This window comes from Panthera leo, chromosome F3 (assembly GCF_018350215.1).
Source record: "Panthera leo isolate Ple1 chromosome F3, P.leo_Ple1_pat1.1, whole genome shotgun sequence".
Classification (NCBI taxonomy): domain Eukaryota; kingdom Metazoa; phylum Chordata; class Mammalia; order Carnivora; family Felidae; genus Panthera; species Panthera leo.
Window position 1 is genome coordinate 44,268,109 of NC_056696.1, and position 26,483 is coordinate 44,294,591.

The 26,483-nt window shown below is 48.1% G+C and overlaps 1 protein-coding gene across 2 annotated transcripts; it reads right to left on the reverse strand.

Moving 5' to 3' along the window:
* Positions 1-7,764: 7,764 nt before the first annotated feature.
* Positions 7,765-20,523, reverse strand: CTSE (cathepsin E). 2 transcript variants are annotated; one of them, XM_042924991.1, is made up of 9 exons: positions 20,355-20,523; positions 19,575-19,731; positions 18,867-18,984; positions 17,774-17,892; positions 15,048-15,247; positions 13,104-13,226; positions 11,785-11,926; positions 11,585-11,683; positions 8,280-8,543 (listed from the first exon to the last, which is right to left on the reverse strand). In XM_042924991.1, exons 1-9 carry the CDS (start codon positions 20,420-20,422, stop codon positions 8,379-8,381), a joined length of 1,191 nt encoding a protein of 396 aa, XP_042780925.1. In that variant the 5' UTR covers positions 20,423-20,523; the 3' UTR covers positions 8,280-8,378. The 2 variants fall into 2 exon arrangements, with proteins under 2 accessions (XP_042780926.1, XP_042780925.1); XM_042924992.1 differs by lacking the exon at positions 11,785-11,926 and having other exon boundaries at positions 7,765-8,543.
* Between the last annotated feature and the right edge of the window lie 5,960 nt (positions 20,524-26,483).

The following is a 26,483-nucleotide window of genomic DNA, read 5'->3' on the forward strand; positions in this document are numbered from 1 at the left end:
CCAACTCACACACACACACACACACACACACACACACACACACACACCCAGTCTTGTGAGATGGGAGACAAGTCCTGGCATCTCCCCGTCCTCTCGGATGAAAACGTGTGGCTCGGCCTGAAGTTCTTAAGAGACTACAGTGATTGTCAGCAGCGTGAGCATAAGGCTGAGTCTCATATCCCTTTGAGGTGCCTGGAACCATGCCCCGAGTAACAATGGTTGGCAGATAAAAGGGGAATAAAGTGAGGGTTTTTTTTTTCTTTTTTGGACATAAAGTGAGTGCAGATGAGCCCGAATGAAATGGGTTACCAGATCCCAAGGGCTCCCCTTAAGGCTTGTAATGCACTGCATTCAGCCCTCCATCCCCATGTTCCTTCTGAGAGGGGCCTTTCCCCCGTGGTGGTCCACTCCCTTAACCACCCTCACTGTCAGCAAGCATTTCCTCATGTTTGAGTCTCTGGTGCTGTCTCACGGCTATCGTCTATGTCTGGCTGGTCAGTGGGACCAGACATCCCTCAAGGGCAGAGCAAGTAACCTTGAACCCCATGCTCGGCCACACGCGGTGCCAGGGACAGACCTCGGTAAGGAGGTGTCAGTGAAACAAAAGCTCCAGTTGACCCTCACTCCCCTGCTCTGATTCGCAGGTGCCTGGGAGCGGGGCACGATGATGTCTGTGAGGCGCCCGCTGACCAGGCCGCGCCGAGCTGGAAGAACTCCAGGGCATGTTTTCCTAGAATATTATTCTTTGCTTACTTGGGAGAGGGTGCACCAGCCCACTGTCAGATAACCACTGGTTTGGGACAGCCGATTTGTTTTTAAATTGTCGCCCTTAGAATCGGATCCCCTCCCATATTCTTCTACTTTTCTGAGACCAGGTTTTATTTTATTTATTTTTTTAATGTTTATTTATTCATTTTGAGAGAAAGAGACAGAGACAGAGACAGAGAGAGAATCCCAAGCAAGCTCTGTGCTGTCAGTGAGATCATGAGATTGTGACCTGAGCTGAAATCAAGAGTTGGATGCTTAACTGGCTGAGTCACCCAGGCCCCCCGAGACCAGGTTTTAGATGAATGTGTGTGTGTGTGTGTGTGTGAGAGAGAGAGAGAGAGAGAGAGAGAGAAGGCGGAATGAGGGAGAGGGAGAGAGAGGGAGAGAATGAATGGGGACAAACCCCTATAGAGCTGTAGAGGCTAACTTGAGCCCCTTGCAGAGAACAGGGAGAAGTCACCAGCCAGGGGTCTGGTGCTGTGGGCACTCTTGGGGAAGGGAAAGGAACTACCCTCGCCTAGTCCTTATAGCCTCTGAACACGGGCCTGAGACTTCTAGTTTTAAGGGGTGTTTGCAGAAGTACCCTTAACACCTTTGAAAGCCCCCCCACCCCTCGCCCCAGGCTTCAGTCCCCATCTCCTCTGTCTGAAAGGGGCAAGAGTCAGCGACTTCCCTTCTCTTCCTCTGACACATGCTTTGTGGAAAACGGCAGCCAGCCTCTCCCTCGTGGGGGAGGCCCTGACGCGGCATTCGCGGAACTTCCTTCCTTCTTCCCCTCTTGCATGCATTCATCCAATAATCTGAGTGCGTCCTACCCTTTGGGGGACACAAGGTGGACACTTGCATTAATCAGTGAAATAAGACGGTGCCAATAACGATGTGAGAAGTGCAGCTACAGGGTTGTGAGGATTTAGAAGATCTGGAGGAGGAAAAGGAGGGATTGGAAAGAAGGGATTTGAATTGGAGCTTGAAGGATGCACAAGAGACAAACGTGCAGATTGTGATAAGCAGAGGAGCAGGAGCGGGTCAAGTTCCATATGAGAAGTGGCCCGAGGGCGGGGCTCACCCTAGATGGGGGAAGAGGTGCTGACGTGCACAAAAGAGGCTCCGAGCCAGGCCTGACCACCCACAGGACTGAGATTTCAATCTGGTTTTTCATGGCCCTGTGTCCACTATCTCTTCACTACAAACTCTACCTGTCATGTTCATGCTTCTGTCCCAGACCACAGCCGTCGTGCCTGGCGCATGCTCGGTGCTTGACCCCCATCACTCCACCCAGCCCCAGCCCCTCATCTTACTTCGGGCTTCAGCAATCCTGGCGAAGGCTCATGCTGTTTTCCTGGTCTCACATCCAAGAGTGCTACCACCAGGGGTCAGGGCACCTGCAAGCAGGGCACCAGCGGAGAAGAAGCTGGCACCGGGGCTGGTGGATTCGCAGAGGTTCTGGCTCCCCAGCAGCCTCCTGGAGAGGCCAGGAACATACATGGGAAGTGCAGGGGCTCAGTGCCCACGGGCAAGACTCTGACCGACAGAGCAGGAGAAAGAAGAAATCGGCAGACAGTTCACACTCACCTGCCGCCCACCACCTTGTTATGGGACCATTCTGAGCTGTCCCCGGTGCACACGGCCTTGCTCAAGGAGGTTCCCTGGGGAGCCCAGCAACCGCTGCGCTGGCCGCAAATCTGTATCAATTTGGAAAGTCACCTCCTTGCATTTATTTCCCTTCTCTCTCTTCCTCACTTCCCTTTTCCCTCTCTTGCTTCCTTTGAACTGAACTTTCCAATAACATGTTAAAAACAAGCTTCAGACTCAGGAATTTTTAAAAAATTCCCCCTTAGGGAAGGGAACCTAGGCCAAGGACTCCTAGGACTCCATAGGACTCCAACCTAGGACTCCATAAATATTTGCCGGGTGCATGGATGCGTTGTCGGGCTACTGCTCTGGGTGGACAGGGCAGGATGAGAAACAAAGATAGAAAGAAGTGTTCATTGGAAGAGGTTGGAGATTTGCAAACTGTCTACCTGAAAAGGTCGACATGGGGGTTGTCTCCATACCATGCAGAGGTTCCTCACGTCCTAGGTGAAGGGGATAGAGAGAGGAGAGAGAAGAAGGCTGGAAACAGGCCCACATTTAAGACGCAGGAGGGAGAAGAAGATCCCAGGCGGAGGCCTGGCGAGGCAGAGCTGACTTATGTTCACAGAAGCCCCCTAACACCTCCAGGCCACCTCTACAAGGCGCTTCCAGCCCCTGTAGATAGGTGTCGTCATGGAGTACGGTTTAGCCAATGGATAGAACGGTGAACCAGACAGAGTTCCCACCCTCGTGGAACTCAAGTTAAACAGATGAAGAGGAAATGTCCTGCTGGTGCCTTAGCCGCTTTCAGATCCGGCCTGTTGAGTCGTCTCGCAGGATCTGCCTGTCTGGGGACAGAAAGAATGGCCCCGAGGTTCTATGGGCTGTGGGAACCCCGTGTTCTTGAATCGTGCTTCTCTCCCCCTGGGCTCTTCATGTGAGAATTAAACGTTGACGGAAGACACTGCGATTCAGGGGTTGATCTGTTACAGTGGGAGGTGTTACGTCATAAGCTGGCCAAGTGGTGAAAAAGCAAGAGGCGATGTTGAGGAGTGGAAGCGTGTTATGGTTCTGAGGGCTGGGCCTGTGTGTCTTTTACACACCCAAGGCTGGTGGTCCCGGGGTGAGCTCTCACGTGTCTCCTTACCTTTACTGTCCTCCTGAGCACACGTTCTTTTGGATGAGCGCCCGGCCAAGGCTGCAGAGCCGCGCTCTTGAACTTCACTTAGAGAAGGGATCAGCCTTCCAGGCCCCCGAGACCTCTGACCCCCAGGGCAAGGAAGACGCTCATCTGGTCGCCCTCCTGGAGGGAGACGCGTGTGCCGCACGCACGTGTCCTCAGTTGAGAAAACCGAAGCTGTTGCAAGAGATACACATACCTGGACATCAGGCAGCACAGAGGCAGGGTAGCCGTGGCGGTCTTGAGGACCGAGGACTTGGGGGCTAGCTCTCTGTGAGCCTGCCATGCTCCCAACGTCCGTCTTCCCTGTGGGCCACTCCACACTCAGATTCCCAGGGAAGACAGTCTGATGGGTGCGACTGAGGCCTGCGTGCTCCCCTGGAATGCGGGTGGTGATGACAGGAACTCAGATATGGCAGCCCGCCAGGCTCCTGTAGAACAGGAGAGGGACGCTCCTCAGAGGAGGTGATGCCCAGTACAAAAATAGCAGGTTCTCTGGAATCCTCTTAGCAGGGCGTCATTTCCATAGAGGGGCAGACAGGAGGAAGCTGCAACCTTGGACTCGGCAACCACTCACTCTTAGGCAGCAAATGTGTTTCAATTAAAAAAAAAAATTTTGTTTAACGTTTATTTATTTTGAGAGACAGACACAGAGTGTGAGAGGGAGTGGGGCAGAGAGAGAGGGAGACATCGAATCCGAAGCAGGATCCAGGCCTGCTGTCGGCACAGAGCCCGACGTGGGGCTCGAACTCATGAACCACAAGATCATGACCTGAGCTGAAGTTGGACGCTTAACCAATGGAGCCACCCAGGCTATCCGATGTATTTTAATTTTAAAAGGTAAATATTACCGGGGTGGAGGGGGACTGAGTAGATTCTACCTTTTGTCCTCACCCTTGCAACATCCTAAACTGACAAATACCTGGGCTTGGGGGAGGGGCATAATTTAGAAGCAGGGGATGAGAGGCGGGAGACACGGATCCCACTGTCACTACTACGTTTGACAAACTGTTTCATTATTTTATACTCCAATTTCCCCATTTAGGAAACAGGGCAATAAAACCTTCTCTGTCTCATGTACAGATTTTTCTCAAGGGTGGAAAACAAAGAGAAGAAAGGGAAGAAAGACGAAAATACCAAAAGCTCCTGGAAGGACCTTAATAAGCCCCAAATCAAATAGGAAAACATGGGTTACAGGTTGAATTGTGTTCGCCCCAAATATATGTTAAAGTCTTAACCCCCGGTGCCTCGGAATGACCTTGTTTGGAAATGGGGTTGTGGAAAATGCAATCAGTTCAGTTGAGATGAGCTCACAGTGGAGTAGGTGGGCTCTTAGGCAATACATCTGGGGTCCTTAGAAGAGACGCAAAGACGGAAACACACAGGAAGAATGCCGGGGGGCAACGGGCAGAGACTGAAGTGTCACTGCTGTGAGACAAAGAACCCCACGGATTGCCAGCCATCACTTGAAGCCAGGAAGAGATGAGGCAGATTCTCCCCTACAGGCTTCAGAGGGAGACTGGCTTTGCTGACGCCTCGATTTTGGATTTCTAGCTTCCAGAACCGCGAGACAATAAATGTCTGTGTTTTAAGCCTCCCAGTTTGTGGTGCTTGCTTATGGCAGCCCCAGTGACCCTTTAACAATTCCCAGGGCACGGTGAAGCTTGGCCAGAGCCCTTGGCCCATCGCTGAGAGGTTTGTGACCTAGTATCAGATATGGGGCATGACATGAGGACCTGAGTTTCAGGGGATAACACTGCTGATGTGACAAGCACAAGGAGCAGAGGTCCGTTTTGGAAAATCCTCTGCAGCTGACAGGGCAAGTAGGTGCATGGCCAGCAGAGTTCTGTCCACACAGACTGAAAGTGTCACTTCTGTCTTGAGAGACAGAACTGTCCCCCTGAGACAGCTCTGTGTGCTCAGAGCAGAACTAGCTTGGGCAGTCTCCGGACTGCTCTCCCTTCCTGCAGGCACAGGTTATGCACCACACTCATACTCCAGGCCTCCGGCATGCAGGCTCCTGGACCCACAGGTACCCGGCTGGCACAGGCACGTGCAATACTTTGGGGTAGCCCGTTGCACAGACATCACCCTTAAGGAGACAGCCTGCAGGAATGCTGCCTGCCAGTTGGTCTTTACACGGCCCTTGGGTGCTTTGTTTTAAGAGGAGAAGTCATAAAACCTTTTTACTCTAGGCCCTTCTGCCCTGCCTGAGATTTGCCTCTGTCGAGTGTGGGCCTGGTCCCTGTGTGACGAGCACAGGCGCACAAGCTAGTTAAGTGTTTCTGCATAAGCATTATGCCATTGGAGCCTCACAACGAACCCATGAGATAGTTACTGTCACCATGTCCATTTTACAGATGAAGAAACTGAGGTGCAGAGGTCCCACAACTGGAGTCAAGAATCAAGTCCAGGCCTGTGTGACTCCAAGCCTGTGATGTTCACTGCTCTTTTATCCTGCTTGGATAGTTTACTTGGATCAGGCTGTTCTGAATTAATTCTGAAAGCAATAATTTAGGAAAGAAAGAGAGAAAGAAAGAAAGAAAGAAAGAAAGAAAAAGATAAAAGAAAAACAAAACCAAAAAAGTGTGTGTGTGTGTGTGTGTGTGTGTGTGTGTGTGTGCATGTGCGTGTGTAGCTGTGATCTACTTTGACCTCATGCTTACAGGGGAAGGAGAGCTAACATTATGAGCTAAGTGTTTCCATCCAGGTAAACTCATTGACTCTTCCCCATAGCACTATGAGGTGGGCATCTCAGAGATACAAAGTGACCAGCCAAGGTCACCAAATTGATGCAGGGCAGGGCGCAAATGTGAATCCAGAGTATCTGACTGTAGGCCTGGTGTGTTTTCCATGACCTCTGTGCCAAAAGCGACAGCCGGGATCTGTCCCACTTATCTTGAGGATCTTCGAGTGTCTCACTTAGCACCTGGCACAAAATAAATATTTATGGGATTGGATTGAATTAAACCCAAATGAACCCAATGTTCATTAAGGGAGGATTTGATCATTAAGTGGACACTATGCAGATGTTACAAGGAAAGAGCTGACTACGTAGAATCTGTTAAAGCAGCAGTTTAGGCACAAGTGTATTCAGAGTGATTCCTTTTTTTTGTAGGAAAAAAAATTCCTTCCCTATGGCTATCTCTGTTGTAAATACAAAGGAAAAGTCTGCATCAGACAGCTTCAGATAAAAAATATTACTTATCTTTGAGGGGAAGGGTCACGGAGGACTTTCACATCATTTACAATAAAGGAAACCCTGAAGATACTTGCATTTTGAAAAAAAAAAAAGAACAAAAGGAAGGAAAAGAAAGACATGTTGTTTTTGGTGACAATAGATCCCACTGAAGTGGGGATGCAGCCAGGATTCACCCTGTCAGCTCCCTCAGCATGGGCCCTGGGGGGAGATGAAAAGGGTTCATTCAGAGCCCCCCCCCCCCCGCCCCCCATATCCTCTCCTTGTACCCTGAAATATTTTCTTTTGCAACAACGTATGAGCACATGACCAGGAACGAGGAATCCTTGGGAAAATAGGCCCGGAACATCGCTTTGTGCTGGGGTCAAGTGAAAATTCACAGAAACTAATTTGAAGGGGTACCTGCTGGCCAAGGGTAACATGCTTGGAATATATAAAAAAAAATGCAGTAAGTTGAAACACATTCACTATTCTGAAAGCCAGTAAACAAGGGGAAAAAGCCAAGTCAGCTTGCCTTTCCTCTAGGAGCTGTACCTGATGGTAAGCAAATGTTTTTTTTTTTTTTTTTTTTTTTTTTTTAAGTGTGGTTTGCTTAGTGTTTTAAATAGAAGAATGCTAGCTAACAAATACAGGAGGAAAAATAGAATTAGAAAAAAAAAATCTGTTTGGCAGCCCTGATGATAGATAGCGTGGATCTAAGCAATGGTCGTCAGTGGTTGCCGAAGCCTTTAGGTAAAATGCTGAAGGAAATCGGTGGTGGGTAGATGAGGCTAACGGCCCCAGAGCCAACTCGTCCATCCAAACATGGTGAACACAGAGGCACCGGGCATTATCTGCCTTCTGCTGGGCGACAACGGGATGTACCCAGCACTATCCATGAAACACTCTCGCCACAAAACCAGGCCTCTAGAGCGAACTGCCATTTTATAGGAAAGGTGGGCTCAGAGAACCACGTTGGGCGACACTTCCCGATTTCACCCTGCACAGTTCAGAGTGTGGTCAACCCTGCACATGAAAAGAGACATAGAGTTCAAATAAATGCCGTTGGTGAACTTTATTTGCATCCTGATACAGACAAATCAGCCATGAAAATGACCCAACATTTCCTAGACAATAGACAACATTTGAACACTGATTGCGTATTTGAGAATAGCAGAAGGATTTATGGGTGAATCGTTGCAGTGATGATTTACGATATGATACCAAGAATTTGCCTCAGAATAATGCAGGTGTGTGGGCTGGAGAGAGGAGGAGAGGTGCTCCAGATACAACAGGCCTGGCTACGTGCTGGTGGGTTATGAAAAGTGGCTGGGGTCCACGGGGATTTATCGTGCTATAATCTCTGTTTGGGTACATGTTTGGAGATTTCCAAAAGAAAATGTTAGCAAAAAGCAATACAAAGTATGGGCATACCACTTAATTCTTCCATCATGATGGTGGTGGAGGAGGTGTGGACGTGGGTGTGTGTGAAATGTGTGAAGCGTGTGAGTGGGTGTGTATGTTCTCATGCTCTATTTGGTCCTAATTCAAGCTGCGGCTTTGGAACAATTGCAATGACTTTCTGACAGCTGTGAAGAATGCCCCAACCTCCCAGGCACAGCTGAATTTCTAAAGGGCATCGGGCAAGCAGGCAGGCAGACACATGGGCAAGGCCACTCCTTAGGGGACTGCCGGGGCCAGCCCAACACGGTTATTCCCACGATCAAAGACTGAATAAAACTGTCTAATGAAGACATCACCCAGGATCCAGAGGGGCCCAGCTGGGGGCTGGATGTCAAGACCTTGAAAGCCACTGCTGCAAAACTCCATTCCATCCACAAAGTCCTGGGGTTGGAAAAAAAGATGTAAGTGACATGTAGGGAGAAAGGGAAGTAGTGCTGCCTGGAGGCTGTACTGTGTGGTAGTGGGGGCGACTGGCCCTGGACCGTTCCATGCGGTCACTGCTTTGGCTGGTTGGTTCTTCCTCCTGCTTCATGCGTCTCTACTTGTTTACTCCGCAAAGTGCCTGCATAGTTTCATACATGTGGGCCTGGGCTTCTAAGCTCTACAATTTTGTCAACTGTTCACCTGTTATACACGTCTCCCGCTTCCCCCCCCCCCCGGCCCCCCCACCCCCCGTTTGATAATCAGAAAAAGTGAAACTTTGTTGCCTGACGGGAAGAGCAAAAGATTTGGCTTTAGAAGATGTTGGCTGGAATTCTGCTTTCTTTGTGAACCTCAACTCAATTTTTTAAGGGAGAGATGTTACACTGCTATTTTGTGTTCTGGGAAGAATCCTTTTTTAGATATAAAGCAAGTAGGCATTCATTTTTCCACGAGAAGGGTATAACTTTCTCCAATCTTATTTTTTTAGTTTGGCAAAGACTTGGGGTCTACCGAGCAGGTGTGGTCTTTCTGACAACCATTTGAGATTTGAGGTTGCTGATGAGGGTAGAGGAAATTCACAGAGGCCTTAAAGCACCTTCTTGAGAAGGTGGGGTGCCGGAGTCCTGAAGGGTGTATAGGCTGATGAATTTGGCACAGTTCAAATGTCTAGCTTATCCTCAGTTTGGGGTTCACAGTGACAGCTCCAGAATCCCTTTGTTGGAGATGCTTAGGGACTTGACATGAAGCTGTTTTCTAAAGCAAAACATTTGCTTTTTTTAGTAGTGCAATTGCTGGATTGTAAGGTAGTTCTATTTTTAACTTTTTGAGGAAGCTCCATACAATTTTCCGGAGTGGCTGTACCAGTTTGCATTCTTACCACCAATGCAGAAGGGCTCCCCTTTCTCCACATCCTCGCCAACACCGTTGTTTCTGGTGTTGTTGATGTTAGCCATTCTGACAGGTGGGAGGTGATATCTCATTGTGGTTTTGATTTGTATTTCCCTGTTGATCAGTGATGTTGAGCATCTTTTCATGTGTCAGTTGGCCATCTGGATGTCTTTGGAGAGATGTCTATTCATGACTTCTGCCCATTTTTTAATTGGGTTATTTGTTTCCTGGGTGTTGAGTTTTAGAAGTTCTTTATATGTTTGGGATACTAATCCGTTATCAGATAGATCATTTGCAAATATCTTCCCCCTTTCTGTAGGTTGCCTTTTAGTTTTCTCGATTGTTTCCTTCACTGCAGAAGCTTTTTTATTTTGACGAGTTCCCAATAGTTTATTTTTGTTTTTCTTTCCCTGACCTTAGGAGACACATCTAGAAATAAGTTGCTAAGGCTGATGTCAAAGAGGTTACTGCCTGTGTTCTCCTCTAGGATTTTTATGCAATTATACTGCTAAGTATTTATCCAAAGAATACAAAAATACTAATTTAAAGGGATGTATGCACCCCAATGTTTATAGCAGCATTATCTACAATAGCCAAATTATGAAAACAGCCCAAGTGTCCATTGGCTGATGAATGGATAAAGAAAATGTGGAAAATGTAGTGTGTGTATATACATATACATATATTTATGTATATATATATATATATATATATATATATATGAGTGTATATATATGTGTATATATATATTTATAATGGAATATTACTCAGCCATAAAAAGAATGAAATCTTACCATTTGCAATGACATGGATGGAGCTAGAGAGTTTTATGCTAAGTGAAATAAGTCAGAGAAAGACAAATACCATATGATTTCATTCGTATGTGGGATTTAAGAAACAAAACAAATGAGCAAAGGGGGAAAAAAAGAGAGAGAGGCAAACCAAGAAACTATAGAAAACCAACTGATGGTTACCAGAAAGAGGGGAGGTGGGTGGGGAGATGAGAGAATTAGGTGATGGGGATTAAGGAGGGCACAGGGTACTGTATGGAAGCGTTGAATCATTGTACTCCATAGCTGAAACTAATATTACCCTGTACGTTAACTAACTGGAATTTATTTTTTTAAGTTTTTAAAAAATTTATTTTGAGACAGAGAAGGGGGTGGGGAGAGGCACAGAGAGGGAGAGAAAGAATCCCAAGGAGGCTCCGTGCCGTCGGCGCAGGGCCCGACGCAGGGCTCGAACTCACAAACTGTGAGATCATGACCTGAGCTGAAATCAAGGCTTGGATGCTTAACCAACTGAACCACCCAGGTGCCCCATGAACTGGAATTTAAATAAAAGCCAAAAAAAAAACCCCACCACCCCACATTTGTTTTCACTTGCATTGTCTGTTTATATTTGGTGGCCTGGGGAAGCAGTTAATGGAGAACAAGATGTGGGGGTAGGTAAGTCCCCAAAGTCCTCTATACCTTAGCACCTCCATTCTGGTGCAATCACCCAGGTGCTGTGGGTGGCTCTTGGGTAAAGTTAGCGTGTTAGTGTCACCAAAGAACTCCATGTGATGTTGGAAATCTGGGCCAACGGTTGTGTGAAACGATCCCAGACTTCCCCAGGAATTCCCTTTCTACCTCACTCTACCGACTTAGGAATTCACTGCGCAAAAGACACTTTCTTGTTTGAGAAGAATGTTAATCTGAATGTTAGAAGATATAACCTGATTCTGTACTCCCTCTCCACGCAGCTCAAATCTTGAGCCACATAACCTTCCGAGTCTCAGTATCCTCATCTATAGAATGGGCTAATAATATCCAGTCTTGCTGGATGTTTGAGGGGATTAAACGTGGTCGGTTGAAAAGTCCTACGTGACAACGCCCGGAAACTTCACTACATGGCTTGTACGAGGCTTGTTTCTGCTTCTCTGCAGGACAGGAAATGAGAGAGAACCAGCCGGCAGCTTTGTCCTTTCTAGAGGGGGCACTGCTGCTTCGGCACAGGGTAAGATGGGAGGGGGGCTCAGGGTAAGTGCAGGCTACCGAAAGAGGAAGTAGCAGGCTCCTCGTGGGGAAGGGACGGCCCTGTGACTTGCAGAATAAGGAAACAGTTCTTACCAGCAGGGTGTAGGCAGTCGGTTGGAGGGTGTAGGAGACTCCGTTGATGATGAAGGTGACATCCGGCATGACGTTGAGGTTGGCACACTCCACAGCATACTAAAACACAGCACAGAGGATCCATTTAGAGGCCTCCCACCTCCCAAGAGAGGGCCTAGTTCCCCTGCTCCCGCCTCCCCCCAGCCCCGGCAGGCACTGACTTCTCCATCCATGGGCTCTGCCCCAATGGCCTTCTGCAGCTGCTTGATCTTGTCGGAGGGGCCCGTGATGAGGGAAGTCCCTGTGTCCACAATGGCCTGGCAGCCCTCAGAGCAGAACATCACTGTGCCTCCCACCTGGATTCTGAGGGCAAGGAAAACGTCGTGAGCTGCCCTCCCCACTCCGCCACCCCAGATTCCTCCTGCCCTGAAGTCTCCCCAGCTGCTCTCATCCTCTACAGGCTCTCAAATATACACTCGTGATTTCCATTTTGACTGTCTTACACATGAGTGTTTCTCAATTTTTCTGTGGCTGATACCCATAGCAGAAATACATGTACTCTCGGACCCAGTACACGCACCCACACACACACAAGAAATAAAACTAAAAAAACGAAACAGTGCTCAACCTTAACATGCGAAGTACACTCTGATATTTTCTATTCTATTCCAGTTCATGAAAAATGTACGTCATGATCCCCTAAAATGAGGTCATGACTCATAAATGGGTAAGTCCTTACGGTTTGAAAAACCCTCAGTAGACAGTGAACACCGAAGCTTTTTGCTGTTTATCCCTCGTGCCAAGCACATGGCCTCACCTCCCCTTGCGGGAGCTTATTCTTGGCCGAATGGAGACTTGCGTTTCTTTGAACTCCTGGATGGTCTAGTCCAGTGCTAGATGTGTGACCGGCCACTGGTCCCACTTCCTTGGTTGCTCCATGCCCAGACACACACACACACACACACACACACACACACACACACGTATGTATGTATGTATGTATGTCAAGACCCTGTCCATGTTACCTCCTTCATGAAACCCTTGCTTGAGGAGTTCTTCAGGCAGGAGCTGTCTTGCCCTGTCTGCCAAGGCCACTTCGGTGGCACATCTCATGGACCACGGTCCACCCTCCACTTCACCTGGTGGGGGTTTGTGTGTGTGTCTCATCTTCTGTACACACTCCATGGAGGCAAAATCTGAGTCCAGTTCACACCTGCACCCCCGTGTCAGTCGCCCTTTGACCTATGTATTAATTAGCGTTAAATGAGCCCCGAGTAGTTGGCTGAGTGTTCGTATTGACTTGAGGGAGCACCACGCGTGCAAGGAGGGAAGCTGAAACTTGGTACCATGTGCCTGCTGCCCTGGAGACCGAGGCCCCTCTTGCACCCCCGCTCAGCCCCTCCATGCTTCTAGCCCTGCACAACGAGCCCCCAGCATCCTCTCCCAGGGACCAGCACTTTGATTCAGGTCAACTCAATTAACCCAGTTTGAGTGGTGCCCATCCTGAGTTCTTCTGTCATACCATAACGACAATACTCACACATCCAGTGCAATCTGCCAGTAGCCTTGCTTGGTGACCGGGACCCAGTTCAGATTCCCAGAGAAATGGGAGTGGTCATAGCCTCCGAAAATCAGCTCACTCCCCACACCACTTTCTGGGTCACTACATGGAAAGAAAGGCAGGCTGTCAGGGAAGGGCCGCTGGAAAACCCCAGGAAAAAGCCTCAGCCAGTGCCCTATTTCTTGGTCTGATCACTCACACCAAGTACCTATAGAGGGGAAATATCAGCCTAGGCTTTGAGACCAGAGTTCCCCACTACTGCAAGTTGATTAGTCTGGATCTTTTCTGGCAAAAGGATAGAAACAGGTCTGCGTAATGATTTGTGAATGTTTTCTTCTTGGATAAAAGGGCTAGGAAGGTGGGAAAGGGTGATGACAGCTCTGGTCATGCAACACTCATGCGGAGCCAAGGCCAAGGCCATCTGAGGGGTGCACACACCATGTGACTTGAGGCACCCCCCCAAAGCCTTTTCCCCCAAGTATCTTTCCCACTATTGTTTTGGTGGTGCCTGGTGCCTGGAGCTTCCAGGTTATTCTCTCCATCGTGTTAAGGTGAAGAAGCTAATGTGAATGTAACGTGACTTACTAGAGCTTGAAAACTTATTAATCTTCACCGATGTTGATTTTTCAGATTATGTTCTGGCACCTAACAGGATTCTGGGGAAATAGGACATGAAACTGATTCATTATCAAGAGGAAATCATCCTCTTACGTCTTACATCTCCTTGTGGCCATTTAAGGAAACTGAGGCTCAGGGCTTAAATCCAGATCAGTCAGACTGCAAAGCCTCTGCTATTTCCCATCCTAACATTTGTCTCTCCCAGCTGGAAGGGAGCTGCTCAGGAACCTGTAAGGGAGCAGCAGAGATGTCTGGGCCACCTGCCGTCCCGCTCCCAGCTCTGCCTGGGCTGGTCCCAACTGCAGCCATGCAGTATAATAGAGGAAATTCAAGTCTCTCCACGTAGGAGTGGAGAAAAAGGGAAATGGGCTTACACTAAAGCTGGGTCAGCTCAGACCAGATCTCACTGGGAGGGAGTCAGAAAGGTAAGAAATCTCCTTCCTATGTAGGGATGAAGGTTAGGTGAGCCTTTCCAGATCCCAGGCATGCGAGCCTTATGACCTTTTCCAACTACAGCAAGCAATTTAAAACAATTGTATAAATTGACCATTTAAAACTGTACAGTTCACTGGTGTTCTAGATATTCATATTGTGGCGAGCCGGTCTTCAGAAGCTTTTCATCCTGTGCATGGAAACTCCATACTCCTTGAACAATAACTTTCTATTGCCCACCCCCCTCCGTCCCTCGCACCTGGCAGCCTCCATCTTGGTTTCTGTCTCTCTGAATCTGACCCTGTAGGGAGCTTCATGCAAGTGGAATCATACAGTGCTTGTTTTCTGGCTTATTTCACTTAGCATAATGTCCTCAAGGTTCATCCATTTGTAGCTTGCGTTAGAATTTCCTTCCTTTTTCAGGCTGAGTGATATTCTATTGTATTTTATTAGTCCCTTAACATTTCATTATTTTATTGTCAGCTTACTTTCGAATTTTTTCCTGCATCTTACCACTGGAATCATGCTTCCTGAGGGCAGGGGCTGTCTTCCTTGTTTTATTGTGCTCCTGGTGCCCAGTATCACAGTCAGCACAGAATAGGAGCTTGATAAATATTTATTCATTGCATAAATGAGTACCCAATCCCAGAGATTCCTCATATTAGTTCAGTGTGGTACAATTTACAAGGTGAGGCAAACCCCATTTCCTCAACATCCAGAGAGGGTAAACCCAAGGTCACACAGCTGGTAATAGGTCAAGAAAGAGATCCAAGCCGGGTACTTGACTACTAAGTCTGGTGCTCTTTTGACTGGACCATGTTGTCTCCCTGTAGTCATAACTGACCTTAACCTTGGTGGGCTTGACGGGCCTACCTGCTCATGTACACAGAAAACATGGGCATGTCCACCAGGTTCTGTGCCATCATGTTGTCGAACACCGGGGTCACCCCTCCCACAGCCAAGGAGGGGTATCCCAGGCCCAGAATTCCATCAAACTCTGCGTTCACAAAGGTCTGGCCAGGCTCCGTGACGCTCTCTCCAAATTGCTGGCCGACCACAAGCAGTCCTTCCACCTAATGGGAGAAAACCCGAGAGAAAACTGCATGGGAGATCTTTGGCGAACAATCTCGGATTCCCGGATTCTCCCTCTGGCCTGAACAGAATGTTTCCCCCACCCAACTTTTCTTGATTCAATGGGCACAGTGATTTCACCACATTCTCACAGCCTTATTTTTTTTTTATGTAAACTTTTAAAAGTTGAAGTATAATACAGAAATCGTAAGTGGACAGTGCAGAGAATTTTCACAAACTGTACTCGCCCTTGTCAGCAAGCTCCCGAACCGGAAGCCCCTTCATGCACCCTGCAAATCACACACCCTGCAAATCATGGCGCCTTTCCTCAAGAGTAACCCATCTCCTGGTTTCCCCTCCTATACTGCCTTTGCCTCTTCTTGAGTTTTTGTATCAATGGAATCTTATAGGATGAATTCTTGTTTATATGGCTCCTGTCACTCAACATACTAATGCAGTCTGTTGTAACTTTGCTCATTGTCACTAGTATGGTATGACTACATCATCATCATCCATTCTACCATTGATGGATATTTGGGTTGTTTTCGGTATTGACTATTGCTAACAGTAATCCTTGTACATGTCTTCTAGTGGACATGTTGGGTTTATGCTTAGGAGAAAACTGCTAGATAACAGGATATGTAAGTGTTTTGCCTGAGTAAATACTGACAATGAGTTTTCCAAAGTGATTGTACCAATTGACATTTCCCATACCAACGTTTGAGAGTCCCAGTTGCTTCAGATTCTCAATGACACTGGATATTACCTATCTTTTCCATTTTAGTCTTTTCGTGGATATGCAGTGGGTTATGTTGTGGTTTTAATTTGTATTTCCTAATACTAATGAAACTGAATATTTCGATATCCTCTTGTGTGAAGCGGGTTATCTGCATTTTTCTTATTGATTGGTAGGAATTTTTTATTCTGGAATCAAGTCCTTTTTTGGATAGATGTATTACAAACATCTTCTTCCAGACTTGGCTGATGTTTTTCGGTGAGCAGAAGATATGAATTACGGTGTAGTCAAATTTATCATTTTTTCCCCTCTTTAATTAGTGGTTTTTGTAACATGTTGCAGAAACTTTTGCCTACCCTAAGGTCCTAAAGACATTTTCCTACGTTTTCTTCTAAAAGCTTTCTTATTTCACTTTTCATATTAACACCTACAATGTATCAGAAGGTTTGATGATGTGTGAGATAGGAGCCAAGATTCTTTTGTTTGTTGGTTGGTTATATGGAAATCCAAATGAGCTAGAACCATTTAATAAATGCACTGTCATTTCCTCCACTGCACTGCAGTTTCATGTTCAACATAATTCAGAGTAGTTTCTTAATTTTCTCTTTTGTCCCGTTTGTCTATTTGCTTATCTTGTGCCAATACCACATTATCTCAATTACTAGTACTTCATAATAGGTCTTAATATTTATAGTGTGTTTCTTCATCTAGATGGTCTGAGTGTATTACATACCCATATAAATTTTAGAATTAGCTCATCAATTTCTAATAAAAATTGCCATTTTTTTGATTAACAGATCTATTGATCAATTTGAAAAAACTTTGACTTATCTATAATATTGAGTCATGAAATACTGAGTCATTTCAATTTATGTAGATCTTCCTTAGTCTCACTCAATAATGTTTTGTAGTGTATTTAGAATAGAGATCTTGAAACATTTAACATTTTTGTTAAATTTATGTCTAGGTATTTGATGTTTCTGATGGTGTTATAAATAATGTCATTAAAGATCTATTTTCCAGGGGCGCCCGGGGGTCGCTTAGTCGGTTAAGTGTCCGACTTTGGCTCAGGTCACGACCTCGTGGTTTGTGAGTTTGAGCCTCGCGTCCGGCTCTGTGCTGACAGCTCAGAGCCTAGAGACCGCTTGGGATTCTGTGTCTCCCTGTCTCTTTGCCCCTTTCCCACTCACTTTCTGTCTCTATCTCTCAAAAAAAAAATAGGTTTTAAAAAATCTATTTTCCATGTTTTCCTGATATATAGAAATTCAAATCATTTTGTTCATTAATCTAGTATTCAGCAACTTTGTTACTTAATTAATAACCCCAATTGTCTGTAGATATTTTTGGATTTTTTACATGTAGAATTTTGTCATATGTGAATAATGACAGTGTAATTTCTTCCTTTATAATCCTAGTACCCTTAGTTTCTTTTTTCTTGTCTTACTGCACTGAGAGTAAGCATCTTGGACTCATTCTTTTTTTTTTTTTCTTTGCCTTAACTCATTCTTGAAAGCCTGCCACCAGGCTTTCTGCCCTGTGCACTGTTTCTCTGTGGATTCCTCTTTGTTGCCTCTCTAGAACTCAGCACACTGAGCAGACTGGCCCACTGCCGTTATCTCAAACAGGAAGTGCTACTCCCTCCTGGCCAGGCTTCCCCCTTTCCCTGGAAGCCAACTCCCTGTTTCCACCTCTTCCAGAGGCCTATCTGAAACTGTTCCCCTAACAGCTCTGCAAAATATTCTGTCCCCCAAGTTTCTGGCCAAAAGACAAAAGAGGAAGGAATTGTACTCACATCGACTTGGTCGGTTCCAATGATTCCAGACAAGCTCCCAGTCCCGTACTGAATGGAGAAATGATTCCCCAGCGCGCTGTATGTGTTGGACTGGGAAGGGTAGAACCTGGCGTGTGTCTCTGGAAAAGCAAGGAAGCTGCTCTTGCCTGGGACATCAGCTCACTGCCTCCGTCCCTGCCCTGATACCACAGAGATGCAGGGTCTATTCCCTCAACTCCCAGATTGAGTGGGGGCCTCTAGAAAGGTTGGCCATGGCCCTCCTTAGTTAGTTACTACATTCTCCTCTAGCCACATGTGGTGGCCTAAATGGAGAACAAATAATTGTCCCTGGGAAACGTGATTGCTCACAGTGACCTCATGAGGCACACCAAGATAAGCGTCATGTATCAGGCGCCAGCAGAAGTCTCTGCCAACTAGTATGGGTCAGAGCCTGGTATTCAAAAGAAACTCGGAGATAAATAAATACCGTGCCGGGCAACTACTCTCAATTCCTTGCCTAACCTGTAGACACCCAATTTTGGGGTTTTCTGAGACATTGTGCCTCTAGAATTTATCCAGCACAGACTAAGACATCTTTCCTTAGCTCTTCCCTTTCCGATGCTAACAAAGACGTCTGAGTTACCTCCGGCCAAATAAACCCACCCCTACATTGTGCCCCGTCAGCCCCACCTCTGATATCCTGGGAGGTAGGCCACCAAGCCCTCTTGAAGCAGGTGAATAGTCAGCACTAGAACCCAACCCATCGACCTGCCCAGAAACAGCCATTTGAGCGGAACTTTCTCCCACATTCTTTCGGGTGTTCCAAAGGGAGCGAGTCATCATGTGTTCAACGATTTGTATCGACGTTGTATTTTCAGTGGCTGAGCTTTCCCCTATTAATCTGGGTCAGTATGAAAGTTGCTGGCCTGGATAGCAGTCAGATTTTAGCTCTGTCCCTGGCTCAGCCTTGTTTTCACCATAGGTGAAGGTCCCAGGGCGGACTCAGAGGTGGAGAGGGGAAGCTGGTGCAGCCTGGATGGCCAGTTTCTGGAAATCAAGCTCCCTTCCCCCAGAGGGCCAGGCCCTGGCTGCCATTGACCCTGGCCCTACTTACTGCAGGCTGGGCTCGTGCAGTACACGGAAGGGACCCAGAGGTTGGAGGAGCCAGTGTCAAAGATGACGGTGAAGTTCTGCGGTGGAGAGCCAATGGAGATGGAGCCAAAGTATTCTGTCTATGGGGGAGGGAGGGAAGGGAGGAGAGTGTGGGTGGTGGGAAAGGGGAAGGTGCTCACCAGGGGGGCCTAGGGAGAGCTGTCTGGGGCCAGAGCCTGGGCTAGCACAGACTGGAGCTTACAGAGCCTCGGGAGTGGCAACCAAAGGGAGAAGGAGCAGAGAAAGGGCTATACGGGAGACGATCAAATCAGCCTCTCCGCACCTGCCTATCTTTAGCTTTTGTTTGCATTATTCCTCATAATCACTCTACGAGCAAAGCAGAAGAGGCGGTGATGCCTGTGTTCTGCAATCAGGGAAGGGAAGCCGGTGAAGGTTAAGTCATGTGTCCCAGGACATGCAGCAGGGCCCTTCTGACTGGCATGCTTGCCCTGCTCATCCCTTTTCTTTTGCAGAGAGCTCTACACGGTTGGGCGCACTGGGGCTTGCTCAGTCAAATCCACAGGGACCCAGGGGATCAGTCCCTATGGGTTATCCTAGAGGAGAAATCCACACTGACCTTCGATGTTGCTGGCCGACACTGGCCATTCCCAAAGGCCAAGCCATCCTCCCACCTCCCCCCATCCCCAGCCCCTATCCCGGGACTCCTCACATCCATGTAGTTGATGAGGGGCTCATTGGCACCCTGGCTCATCGTGCAGGCCTCGGTGTACTGGATCATGTCCAAATTCTGGGATTTCCAGAACTCAGAGAGCTGGCCCCGTGCCCGCAGCTTCTTCCGGAGGGACGGATGCCTCTTGAGGGGCACCCTGAGGACAAAGCCCCGTGTGAGGAGGAGATGCCTTTCTGCCTCTCTCGGACCCTGCCCTCTCCCCACCCCATTTTTCCAGAGGCAAACTGGGAAATGACACAGGAGAAGTTCTGCAAGGCAGCATGCCAGAGTTTGGCCAGAATTGGTGCCCTCTCGGCCCCCGGCCTGTCAGTCTGATCTCTGCCTCCTGGAGATTCTTAGAATCTTAGACTTGAATTGGCCCTCCCTCTCACAGACAAGCTCTTTGAGATTTTCTAGGAAAATGTTCTGCAATTTTACATGAACCTTGTCAGGGGATGATATAAAAGGGCAGAAAAACTATTGGGGGGCAGCCATGGTCAGTCTCTCAATCAAGTACTCGGTCTCGTGAGCTCCACACCAAGTTGCAGGTTCCTGCTCTTTACTAACAAGAGAGGCTCCCTGGGCCTTGGGCAGCAGTTTCTGTCAGAGATGGAGGCAGAGCGCTGGCTTGTCGTGGGCTGGGGGTCAAGGCCAACACAAGATGGCCCTTAGTTTCTTCTCCTCTTCAATTCCCCGTCATCTTTCCTCTCCCAGGGCAGCCCTAGGCTTGAGGGCAGGGAGCTGCCCCAGCTGGACACAGTGCTGGGGACGTGGCCTCACCTGTGGAGTGTTTTTTGAGTCAGTCCCAAGTCCAGGAGCACCAGCAGCAAAAGAACGAGTGTTTTCATCGTGGACCCAACCAGCAGCTTCTGCCTTGCTCTGTCGTGGCCTTCCTTGCCCCTTCTCTTTTCTTCTCTCCCACAGGCCGGTGGGGACCGAATCTCCTTAACTCTCAGATCTGCCCTGCCCTGCCCAGCCCAGCCTGAGGACCCAATGATAAGGCCTCTTGCGTCAATATCCGGGGCCCGGAACAAACACAGTGCGTTTAACAAGGCGTCTCTGTTCCTCCCCTCAGCCCCTTTCCCTCCTGCAGGGGCGGGCTGGGTCTGGAATGGGACTTGGGGGTCTGTGCACCCTCAAAGAGTAAGAGGACTGTGTAGGTTCAGCTTCTCTGCCAGTTTTTGGGGTCCTACCCTGCTCCCTAGAAACCCTGTATTTATCACTTGAGAGAGCAATGTGCCCCTGGACAGTGGGACCCGTCTACTCACGTGTTACCACTAGTGGCCTGGCTGAGGACTCCCGGGGGGTGGAACGTCAGTTATCACATTTGGGGCAACTCAAAATATCAATCGGGCTGTTTTCTATGTATTTCCTAATCTCTCCTCACTCCTCCGGGAGCCTCGGGGGCAGCTGACCCTCCCTCAGTCCACTCTGAGGCAGAAACTTGCACTCCTCAAAGCCCCTAGAAAGGGAGATTGGGCTTGTGGGGCTAGTTTTTTGGACCCCAAGAACTTGATGAATCTGGAGCTACGGGGCGGAAAGAGGTTTGGAGAAGAATACAGGGGCGGCCCTGGAAGGTGCCTGGGAGGTACTAGACGCAGTGGGGCTGGGGGTCATGAGTCTGCAGCAGGTGTCTGTATTACTTTGCCGGGACTGCTATAACAACTTAGCACAGATTGGGTGACTTAACAGAAATTTATTTTCTGGTGATTCCGGAGGTTAGACGTCCAAGACTAAGGCATAGCAGGGTTGGTTTTTCCAGAGGCCTCTTTCCTTGACTTGTAGAGATGTCTGCATATTCCCTCTTCACAAGATCTTTCCTCTGTGTGTGTCTGTGTTCTGATTTCCTCTTCTTATAAGTCATATTGGATTAGGACTCATCCTAAAGATCCCATTTTAACACAGTTCCCTCTTTAAAGGCCCTATCTCCAAATACAGTCGCATTCTGAGGTCCTGGAGGTTAAGAACTCATCATAAGAATTTGAGGGGATACAATTCAGCCCATGACAGTGTCCAAAGACAGAAGGACCCTCAGTCTGTCATGTGGAGTAGGGGGTGGTGGGGTTCAGTGCTCAGTTACCCTAGCGTGCCTAGCTATTGTTATGAACCATCTCCATGGCCACCCCACCTCCTAAACAGAGGGCGGGCTTTATCTCCTTGAGTGAGGATGGAGGGCGGTGAGAAGAGACACCTTCCCCGGCCATGACACTGACCTAGGCTTATGGGACGCTCTGAACCAAGGCAGTAGAGGCCAACGCCACCGTCACACTTACCAATACGTCCTACCTCTGGAGTAAAGGCAGAAGACCAGAGTTCAGGTCACCAGTTAAGCCACAGCCAGCAATTTGGCAGGTGTCTTAACTGCTGCTATGAGTTCTGCTTTCCATGTCTGAAGCCCAAGAAGCAGACAAAGTTGGGAATGTGGAGCTAAGCTGAGTCCTGCCGTGAGCTCCAAAAGTGTAAAAGGACATCAGAAGGACTTAGGGAACGGCCTGGACCCTTGAAACCCTGATCCCAAGGGAACAAAGCCTCTTTAGCATTTACTCCCGTGACAGTTCTCTTTGACCCATCATTGGGGAGGGACATCTCTCCCCTACAAGGGCAGCATGAGCCAGAAGTGGCTAGAAGTTGAGATAATTTGTTGTGCTCTGTCATAGTTTGCCTATAACTGTCCAACCACTGGGAAGCTTAGTCTTATTATCTGCCAAATACCCTACATTGTGGAGTTTTAAGGAGGACTCAACACACAAAATAAGGTATGTAGAAGTACTTCAAAAACCGTAATGTCATCAGACTAAAGATCTTCACTAGAAAACCCTTGCACTGGAAGACCTTTTCTTGCCATCAGGGCAAACTCACTTTCACAGCAGATGAGGACACTGAGGTGCGGAGGGGCAGAGTGACAAGCCCGAGAGCACGTGGTCCCTTTAGTGGCAGAGCTAAGGTTAAGACCCAGGCTTCCTGACTTCCAGTCCAGGGATCTTTCTGCCCCAGAATTATCATCATTATTACTGAACGGTTGGCCTGAGCATAGCTGTACCCCTCCCCCGTCGCCTCTCTTCCAGGCCAGTCCCCACCTCCCGCTGGCCTCTGTTTATTGTGAGTGGAGGGTTCGGCTGGCTCAGACTGGAAAACAAGCTGGTTGGTCTGTGCTGTGGGCCACCTGGCCCCTGACTGGATCAGAGACATCCTGGATTGTGTGCGAGGAGCTGTGGGGTCTGGCTAGGCTTTGGAAATTTTGCGACAGGCTAGAGGCAGGACTATGGGGATGTTTGTCAGAACAAATGGGGTCTGTTCTCTCTGGGAACAACAGGAAACTCACCTGCCCTGGTTGCAGATTACTGGATCCTCCCATGCTGGAACCAAACATCGCTGTGGACCATTTGGGAACAAAAGCCCTTGGACATGTGCATGATGGTGTGTGTGTGCGCACGTGTGTATGTGTGTCCTTTAAGGAAAGAGAGGGAAGAGGATTTGGGGTGAAATGGTGTCATGTGGGCAAAAACCAGGACATAGCATGAGCGATGATCCCATCCTTCCGCACTGGGAGAGGGTCTCTGGGAAGAGAGAGACCCTCAGGGGTGTGGATTGGAGGCTGGTCCGATGCAGGGTTTTGTCTGTTTCCAGAGCATTTGAAAGCTCTTGGCGCGAGCCTATCCAATCAGCTTCTCCTTTCTGGAGCTTCAGCTTCAGAAGATAAATTAGTAATGAGGACGGTTGCTCAGTGCTCCATGGAACCAGCTTCACGAGGGCTCCAGAGACAGTGTCCGTGTAAGACACAAGCAGCTGCTTCTCCTTCATGCTCAACTGGCTCCTGATCGCAGGGGAGCCAACAAGCTGGGATGCTCTCGGTCCTGGCTCTGGCCAACTCACCAGCGCCGCGTGAATGTGACCAACTGGAAAACGTCCCAACCTCCTTTCTGCTTGAAGCTGATGAATGAAGGAAAGTCTACTGTGCTTTGCGTGGTACGGTAGAAAGAGGGCTGGGATGGGATGCCTGGATCTAGTCTTGGCTTTGCCACTAACTGGCCATATGACCTTGGATAAATCGCTTTTCTCTGAATCTAGTTTCCTTGTCTGTACGATGAAAAGGGTGGGTTGGGTAATAATAACAAGGAACATTTTGAGGGCATAGACTATGTGCCAGGCTCTGAGCGAAGGACCTTAGAAACATTAGCTATTCTACCTTCACACCAATCCTAACAGGCAGGTATTATTTTAAAGCCCATTTTACAGATGAGATCATTGAGGCACAGAGAGTTTAAGCCACTTGCACAAGGTGCTGTAACCAGGATTCAAACCCAGGTTTGCCTGACTGTAAAGTCGATGATCTGTATTGGGTGATCTCGAGGGTCTGACATTCGAGAATTTCTTCCTGGAAGAGAAAGACCGAGAGAGAGGGTGGGAAGGAGGAGTGGGGAAGAGGGGGGAGAGAAAATAATTTCCTGCGTGATGGAAAATTTGAGGCCTTTTAATTGTAAGAAGAGAGCAGGGTGTGTGCAGGGTGGAGGGTGGTGGTGAGTTGTTGTGCGATGAGAAATCTTGCACATATTTCTTGCAAATATTTTCTGCTTTGCCTGCAAGGAGCCTCTCAGCAAGGATCATTACAGGTGCAAAAATCCCCCCCGCCCCATGCACCCTTCTGCTAGTTCCCCATGACCCAGACACTGAATTCTGAAAACTTCAAGTTTAAAGTGACAGATCCATTTGCTAATTGCTGAAACAAGAGCTCCTGGCACAAAGGTTTGCTTTTCCCAGGGGCCTGATCTGCTTTGGGTTGGTAATGCCTCTTGTTTTCATGCAACCGGAAAAAAAAAGGATCTAACGTGTCCAGCATCTCGCCACGTCAGGAATCGGGTGAGCGTGAGTCATTTCCAAAACCATTGTCAACCCTATTCTGGGAAGGTGCCCTTCAGACCAGAAAGTATTGCAGTTCAGCCAGCAGAGGACACAGGCATCGGGAAGGTTTCTGACCTGAATACTGCCTGTGTGTGCAGGTGCCCTTGTCCCCCGACCTGTAAGCCTGAAGAGTGGTTCATGCCTTGGGCTTGCCAGAGAGCAGGACTGCACACTGACAGCACGAGTTTCCGTGCTTGCTACTCATCCCAGGCTTTGAAAGCAGACAAAGCAGGGTCTGGAGTCCAACCCCACCACTTAGGTAGATGTGCGATACGGGGTTTGTTGTGGACCATCAGGTTCCTCTTCCGTAGAAAAGGAACAGTGGTGTCCTCACAGGGTGATGTGAGGACTCCATGAGACCATCCTCGGGAGGAGTGCTTTCTATGTCCTGCCCATCCCAGCACCTGACACCCAGTTAGCACTTAGCACTGGTGCCCTGGCTAAACCACATAGACCGGGGCAGGTGCCCGACATGGACTGGTGCCCACTGTATGCCATAAGCCGCTCTACATGCTTGAAATATCCTCACTCATGAAATTCTCTCAACAACCTTATGAGGTAAATAGTCCCAGAGAGGTAAAAGAATTTGTCCAAGGTCAAACAGCTGGTAATGATGGAACTGGGCTCGAACCCAAAGAGTCTCCCGATGAGTCTGTGATCCTTTTACAACTGTCGCTGCCATCTGTAGTCTATACATATGTATTCACTGGCTGAAATACATTGTGGATCCCATCCACCCTTTTGTGTCTTTTAACGGTTCAGGAAAGCTATCAAGGCTTCTGCCTGCCTTCAGTTCTTTCTGTGTGATCAGGGACTTAACCATTTAAAGGCTAGGAAGTGAAAATGCTCTCTGACTCTTAGTTTCTTTATCTGTAAAAAGGAATTTGTTGGGAAGACTAATAAAAGCATATGTGAAAATGCATGATGCACAGTGAGTGTGCAATGAATACCTGATTAACATTTCATTGTAAGTGGAAGAGAGATTATACTTAAGCAGTTGTAACAGAAATCTGATGCCTTTCCTTCAGTACCTCTGTGGGTTTTCGTTTTCAGGCTTCTAGTGACCGGGTTCTCACCTGAGAAATGCTGTTTTCTTTAATCTTTTCCTTCGGGGTCCAGCATGCTGGACTTGGAAACACGTCCATCCTGGAACTTCCGTGAGCATCTTGAGAGTAGGATCTAGGCTGTGGCTGAATAGGGAAAAGTCACAGCTTTAATATCAGAATCGTATGTTTTTTAATGTTTATTTATTTTTGAGAGAGAGAGAGAGTGAGCACAAGCAGGGGAGGGGCAGAGTGTGAGAGAGAGAGGGAGACATAACCCAAAGCAGGCTCCAGGCTCCAAGCTGTCAGCTCTGATCCCGATGCAGGGGCTGAAACTCACAAACTGTGAGGTCATGACCTGCAGCGAAATCAGATGCTTAACTGACTGAGCCACCCAGATGCCCTTTGGAATCTTTTTAAAGTAAGTTTGTCTCCATTCTCAAAATGTGTTGTCTTGTTCCTGGTCCATTAAATGCCTTGGAAACCCACAGGAGGAAAGTACATACTAAAGATGCAACTAAGATTGTGTCTATTCCAGGACTGAGACACTTGTCTGAGGGTCCTTTCTGGCTTAACACACTTCCCTGACCTGAGCGCCTCCAAAGGGAGCCCCGTTTCTGAAGTCTTGGAAAACACTGTTCATTTACTCATAACAATCAGGACATTTAGTCTCAATGAATTTTTTCAGAGACAAGAAATCCAAGCTTTCAAGAGAGTTTCCCCTCCTGCCCTCCCCCCCATCCCCGGGCAAGAAGCGAGTACAGGAAACGGAGGGCCTTCCACACCAAACTCTCACATAGATGCCTTCACTGGGGTGGTTGTGACAAGAGGTGGCAGTGGTTGGGATGTGGGGGAGATGGAACACCAGGAAAGCAGTGGTGAGCTTAGATTTGTTCCAGAGACAGAACCCACATGCCGTGGTACTGAATTAGATGTGGACAAAGAAAGGAGGGATCAAGAATGACTC

Excerpts from the sequence above, each read along its gene's own strand:
- CTSE (XM_042924991.1), bottom strand. The coding sequence starts at position 20,422 with ATGAAAACACTCGTTCTTTTGCTGCTGGTGCTCCTGGACTTGGGACTG. Across the intron at positions 18,985-19,574 it reads CCCTCATCAACTACATGGAT|ACAGAATACTTTGGCTCCAT; the intron begins GTGAGGAGTCCC and ends CCTCCCCCATAG. Across the intron at positions 8,544-11,584 it reads CGACTGCCTACACCCTGCTG|GACTTTGTGGATGGAATGGA; the intron begins GTAAGAACTGTT and ends TTCCAACCCCAG.